Source organism: Wolffia australiana, chromosome 10, assembly GCF_029677425.1.
Source record: "Wolffia australiana isolate 7733 chromosome 10, ASM2967742v1".
In the NCBI taxonomy this organism is placed as follows: Eukaryota; Viridiplantae; Streptophyta; class Magnoliopsida; order Alismatales; family Araceae; genus Wolffia; species Wolffia australiana.
The window spans coordinates 5,815,537-5,822,205 of NC_135844.1; the positions used below are offsets into that span (position 1 = coordinate 5,815,537).

General features: G+C 46.9%; 1 protein-coding gene across 1 annotated transcript; it reads left to right on the forward strand.

Moving 5' to 3' along the window:
- Window positions 1-2,727: 2,727 nt before the first annotated feature.
- LOC144708749 (floral homeotic protein APETALA 2-like) lies at window positions 2,728-6,419 on the forward strand. The gene is made up of 10 exons (XM_078582189.1): window positions 2,728-3,371; window positions 4,354-4,379; window positions 4,577-4,607; window positions 4,701-4,788; window positions 4,862-5,007; window positions 5,097-5,141; window positions 5,603-5,694; window positions 5,768-5,904; window positions 5,986-6,021; window positions 6,112-6,419. Exons 1-10 carry the CDS (start codon window positions 3,073-3,075, stop codon window positions 6,280-6,282), a joined length of 1,071 nt encoding a protein of 356 aa, XP_078438315.1. The 5' UTR covers window positions 2,728-3,072; the 3' UTR covers window positions 6,283-6,419.
- Window positions 6,420-6,669: the final 250 nt, after the last annotated feature.

Consider the following 6,669-nt stretch of genomic DNA (forward strand, 5'->3'; position numbering starts at 1 on the left):
AAACTATACTCCTTTTTAAACTGTAAGTCATGAGGTTTATTGATTTTTAGAAGCATGGCGAATCACTGAGAAATGCCATCACTAATGGAGTTTCTACTCTCGTATAAGGGAGCAAAGCTTTTGCTTGCAACAAGGGATTTATCTTTAACGTAGTGGTAAGTGAAATCATAGTCATGATGGGTTTTTTCAACTGCGACGAATGATTCCAGAATTACGCCGGAGATACTAGGGGGGACCGTGCAACCAGAAAGTCGATTGCTCTCTCTCTCTCTCTTTCCCTCTCTCTTTCTCTCTCTTTCGCTCGTTCTCTCTCTGTCTCTCTCTCTCTCTCTTTCTCTCTCTCTGTCTTTCTCTCTCTCTCTCGTTCTCTCTCTTTCTCTCTCTCTTTCGCTCTCTCTTTCTCTCTCTCTTTCGCTCTCTCTTTCTCTGTCTCTCTCTCTCTCTCTTTCTCTCTCTCTGTCTTTCTCTCTCTCTCTCGCTCTCTCTCTTTGTCTCTCTCTTTCGCTCTCTCTTTCTCTCTCTCTTTCGCTCTCTCTTTCTCTCTCTCCCTTTCATTCTCTCTTTCTCTCTCTCTTTCGGTCTCTCTTTCTCTCTCTCTTTCTCTGTCTGTCTCTCTCTGTCTCTCTTTCGCTCTTTCTTTCTCTCTCTCGTTCTCTGTCTTTCTGTCTCTCTCTGTCTCTCTCTGTCTCTCTTTCTCTCTCTTTCGCTCTCTCTCTCTCTCTCTCTCTCTCTCTCTCTCTCTCTCTCTCTCCGAAAGAAGAGCATTGCCCTCTTTCCCCGGAACTCAATGTTCCGCAAAACTACATCAAGATACCCATTTAATGCTACCTTCACAACTTGCATAAGCACGCACTGTCTCTCACTCTCTACTCCCCAGTCCCCTCCGTCTCAATTTCTCTTTCTGTCTCTCCCTATCATCTTTCTTTCACGTTTTATCAGTCGCGATGATATCTTCCCCCTTCCTTTGTGCCATTATTGTCCCATCACATCCTTTGATTGGACGTTGGATGGCCAACTGATGATAGGGAGGAAGACATATAAGCGAGAGAGAGGCAGGAAGACAGATTGATAATAGAGAGAGAAAGAGAGTACTCTCACCCTATTGTCTTCTCACTACTGCATAAATACATAGAGGACTTGAAGGGAAAACTCCACCCTGGTCTACCGACTTGATTTCCTTCTACATTGCTTGTCCAGCAAGGTTGGGCCGGAAAGACTCCAAAACAGTACTCGCTTTATAGGTTAACAAAATTGAACTTCCATCTATTTTACTGTCCAGCAAATCATATCCTACAATGATGGACATAGACATGAACGAATAGATAGAAAGGAGATAGGAGATAGTAGGAAGAGATCGATAGATTGGTGGATATATAAGCGCCTAGAGGGATAGACTGATAGATGGACAGATGGACACAGTGGATCATAGATGGACAGATGAATAGATTGATAGGCAGATGGATCGATGGCCATATAGGTAGATTTGTAGATAGACAGATGCGCACAAAGCATGAGATATATAAAGATGGCTAGACTGCTATGAGATCCGGAAAGCTAAATAAAGACTTACTTAGAGATAGGGACAAAGTGAGATATAGAGATCGAGGTGGAGATATGAATGCATTAAGAAAGAGAGAGATATAGAGAGAGAAGAGAGAGGGATAGATGGAGACATAGAGAGAGAGAGGTGGGGGATACCGAGGAAGGAGGTTACCTGCACGGCGGGCATAGTCATTGTCCAAGGAATTCATGGTCTACGGCCGCTGATGCAGACAGTTTGGCACGCTCAGACAATTGAGAAACCCATACAATGGGCGTCGGCAGGGGTCCTCTCCACCGTTCCGCTGTGCCCAATAATGGCAGGAGAGCCCCAGGCCAGAGATACAACCATCTCGTTCCCCACATGGCATCAGAGAAGAGCGAGAAAGTTGAGAGAGAAAGAAGAGAGAAAAACTTTGGGGGTCCCCTTGCCCTTCCCAGCAAGAGTAATTGACTCCGAGTGCCCAGCCCGTGCCAGCCCGGCGTACTGATTTCCACGAGTTGATTGGAGGTGGGTAGAGAGAGAAACATCAAGTTAGAAAGTGGCAGTAGTTTTCGATTTGGTTAACGTGGGATAAGAGATAGAAAGATAGATAGATAGAAAGATAGATAGATAAATAGAGAGAGAGGTGCCACCGGTCACCGCCATTAACTACCCTTTCCATTTGCCATTCATATCTGCCCCCAACATCGTCTCTGAGCTAGAGGGAGAAAGCAGGTGGAGGACGAAACCTGCGTTCAATTTTGTTCGTAAGGTTTAGAGAGAGAACAACTTGCTAGAGTGAGTGACTGAATGAATGCGTAGAGAGATACAGATAGGGAGAGAGAGAGTGGAAGGGCTTTCCCGAACAGAAGCCCCTCGTTCTTTCTAGCATCCGAGATCAGACCCTCCATTTTTGGAGAAAATGGAGGGTGGGGTTTAAATCTGTAGCCCTCACTTTTGGCGCTCCAGTCTAATCAAAGTCTAATGCATGCCCTTCTCTCTCTTTACCAAGTAGAGAGAAAACTACTGTTTTGGAAGATAGCGTGTTACTGTATTTCTTCTTTCGCCCAGTTCTTTCAATCCCACCTCTTCTCTCTCTTAATTTTTTGCCCTATTTTAATAAGTTTCAGGACACCTTCTCTCTCTCTAGTCATAGTACAGCGGTCATAACACAGAGCCGGTGAGAGAGCCAACGCTCCGTCGCTTCTCCCTCTCTCACTAGATCGCTCGTTTCTCTCTCTACCCTTTTTCAGATACTAGGTTTGGGGAAGTGGGCGTAGAAATAGAGGCTGAAGGTCTTATTTTTTTTATAAAATACAACAGCTGCCTGCTAACTCGGCCGAGGTTCTCCTCCCTACGACGCGACGGTGGCTGTCATGCCGGCCGGCAACAGTGGCCACGTCATCTCAAGGCGACTTCTCTCTCTCTTCCCTTAACTCGTTCCCTTCTTGACTTCTTCCGTGGCCATCGAAGAAGAAGAAGATACAGATTTCAACGGAGAAAGAGAGAGAGGAACGGAGAGGAAGCGAGAGAAATAGAGGATCTTTGCGATGGAGAGAGCGATGTGGGATCTAAACCAGGCACCGAGCGACGGCGAGATTGGAGGGGCGCCGGTGACTCGTCAGTTCTTTCCCGTGGGCGGCGGCAACGGCGGGGATAGCGCCGCCGTGGTGGACTCGGCGCCGCCAAGGGCGCACTGGGTGGGGGTGAATTTCTGCCAGAAGCCGGCGGCCGTGGCGGAGGGGGGCCACCAGGTTAAGAAGAGTCGACGGGGGCCTCGCTCCAGGAGCTCTCAGTACCGCGGGGTCACGTTCTATCGGAGAACTGGCCGCTGGGAGTCCCATATCTGGTGAGATCTCTCTCTCTCTCTCTCTCTGTATCTATCTCTCCACCTATCTCTCTCTCCCTCTGGCTCTCTCTTGCTCGCTCTTCTCTGTCTCTCTCTTGTTCGCTCGGTACCTCTCGCTCTATCATCTCCCTCCCTCTTTTCTGTCTCCCTCTCTCTCGTTTGCTCCCTCTCTCCCGCTCTCCTGTCTGTCTGTCTCTCTCTCCTCTGTCTCTCTCTCTTTTGCTTGCTCTCTCTCGCTCTCTGCCTCTCTCCCTCGCTTTTTTCTGTCTCTCTCTATTCCTCGCTGGTTTCTGTCTCTCTGTATCCCTCTCTCGTTTCTGTGTCCCTCTTGCTGGCTTGCTCTCTCTCTCTCTCTCTCACTCGCTCTTTTCTGTGTCTTTCTCGCTCTCGTTCGCTTGCTCCCTCTCGCTCTCTCTGCCTCTCTCTCTCTCTTCCTCGCTCTTATCCGTGTCTCCCTCTCGCTCTCTCTGTCTCTCTCTCTCTGACTCGTTCTTATCTGTGTCTCCCTCGTTCGCTTGCTCCCTCTCGCTCTCTCTGTCTCTCTCTCTCTGACTCGCTCTTTTCTGTGTCTCTCTCGTTCGCTTGCTCCCTCTCGCTCTCTCTGTCTCTCTCTCCCTCCCTCTTTCTGTCTCTCTTGTTCGCTTGCTCTCTCTCTCTCTCTCTCGCACACACTCTCTCTCTCCCTCGTTCTTTTCTGTGTGTCTCTCTCTTCCTCGCACTTTTCTGTTTCTCTCTCTCACTCGCTCTGTCTCCCTATCTATTTCTCTCTCTTTGTCACTCGTTCTCATCTGTCTCTCCCTCTCTTGCTATTTCTATCTCTTTCCCTTTCTCAAACGTTGTTTCTCTCTCCCTCTATCAATCTCGCTATCTATCTATCTATCTATCTCTCTTTCTATCCAGCCCATTTTATAAACGAGAAATCTGTAGAAACTCACCTCGGGTTTATTAATCTTATCATTTTTTGTGTGGGTGTTTCCTGTAGGGATTGCGGGAAGCAGGTTTACCTGGGTATGAACTTCTCACTTTTTCTAGATCAGAAAACTACACACTCGTCATCTTTTACCATCGACTAAGTTTGGATCACCATTCTTCTACTGCATCGCTATCATCATCACCATCATTATCTTCCTCTATAACCCCTATTACTGCTGCAACTTCATCATCATCTTCTTCATCGTTATCATAATCATCCTTGTCTTCTGCAGGTGGATTTGACACAGCCTTAGCGGCCGCCAGGTAACCAAGGAAAACCCAACAATGATGACTTCCTTTCGCGTACAAATTCATCCTCGCTTTTATCAGTAACATCGTTTCTTCTTCACAAAATAGGGCCTACGATCGCGCGGCCATCAAGTTCAGAGGAGTGGAGGCAGACATCAACTTCAACTTGGAGGACTACGACGAGGATTTGAAACAGGTAATCTACAGCCCGTTAATCCCAACCGTTCATGGCCCTCTCTAAACTACGAAATTACCGTTTATCGTGGCAGATGAGAAATCTAACCAAGGAGGAGTTCGTCCACGTGTTACGTCGCCAGAGCACGGGCTTTCCCAGAGGCAGCTCCAAGTTCCGCGGAGTCACTCTCCACAAATGTGGGAGATGGGAAGCTCGAATGGGTCACTTCCTCGGCAAGAAGTAATCTCATCCAAAAAATAAATAACAATCCCTTCCGGTCTTCTTCATTCCTATTATCCGATGTAACTAGAAACCATTTTTTTCTGCAGGTATGTCTATCTGGGTCTGTTCGATTCCGAGATTGAAGCCGCCAGGTGAAGCGCGACGTTCTCCTTCCTATTTCACTTTTTTCTATAACACCTCTCTGTCTCCTATCTATTCGTATATCAGTCTATCTCTCACTCTCTATCTATCTCTCTCTCTCGTAATCTGTGTATCTATCTTTTTCATCAAATCGCTTTTAGGTTCCTTGAACCGATTCACTTTGCTAAGAATTTTTAAATGTGTTGTGATATTACTAAACTTTTTGGCTTGATAGATAGATTCTTTTCCCTGTACTTTTTGGTCGTTACCTATCAATTAGTCTCTTTCTAGCTGTCAATCTATGTCTATATATCTATCCATCTCTTGCTGTAACTCTCTCGCAATCTCCATCTATCTATCCCTTGACGTATATCTCTCTCAACCTCTGTCTATCTATCTATATCTTGCATTATCTTCTCTCTCAATTTCTATCTCTCACTCCGGCTATGTTTCAATCTCTCTGTCTCTCCAGGGCTTACGACATTGCCGCGATCAAGTGCAACGGTAGAGACGCAGTCACTAACTTCGATCCGAGCATCTACGAGAGCGAGCTCAAGGCCGCAGGTAACCCCTCGCGGAATTGAAAATCAAAATAATTATTTTTCTTATTTTTCTTGAAAGTTATCGTGATTTGTAGTTGGAGGGGGGGAGGATGAGCTGGACTTGAGCCTGGGGATTTCTGGGTCTAAGAGGAGTAACCTTGACCTGGGCGAGGACTCCGTAAGCAACGTAGAAGACGATTGGAGGGCTGCTGGGAGGAGCACCAGGGGAAAGGTAACACCCTAAAACAAGACCGACCCAGTTCTTTATTTCGCACCGAAAGCTAAAAATGAGACTCTTTTATTTGATTCTCAGCTGCCCAGCAACAGTGTCGGAGGGGCGCCCGTGCAGGTGAGAGGTCGCCTGGTTCTTATACTTAGCCGATTTGCGGGGTTGGAAAGAACATCCGTTTGGTAAAGACTGCTGTTATTGTTGTTTTAGAGGATTGTTGGTGGGGGTTGGCTGCTGCCAAACTCTCCGGCCGCTGCCGCCGCCGCCGCCGCCGCTTCAGTCACTGCACCGCCGTATTTCGTAGCCGCCGCCGCAGCATCATCAGGATTCTCACCGGAGAGCGTGGGGTGGAGAAGAATGGGCACCACCACTCTCTCGTGAAGACCCACCAACATCTCTCTCTTGCTCTCCTAATCTTCATCTGTCTCACTCTCTCTCTATACGTCGGAAGTCATGGGCGTGTCCATCGGCTGTTTCCCCTTTTGGGTAATGTCAGTCACCATGACATCTCTCTCTCTCTACACGTCCTAAATCACTAGGATCTCTCTCTCTATAGATATATATGTGCACTGTATGTCTAAAGGCCTGCCCATAGGGAATCGGCTATTTTACCCATTTGGGAATGCCAATAGCCATTCTATCTTTAACTATTTATCTATCAATCAATATAGCTATCTATCTATCTATCTATCTATCTATCTCTTTCTCTCTCTCTATCTATCTGTTTCTCTCTATCTATCTCTCTTTCTCTCTATCTTTCTATAAATC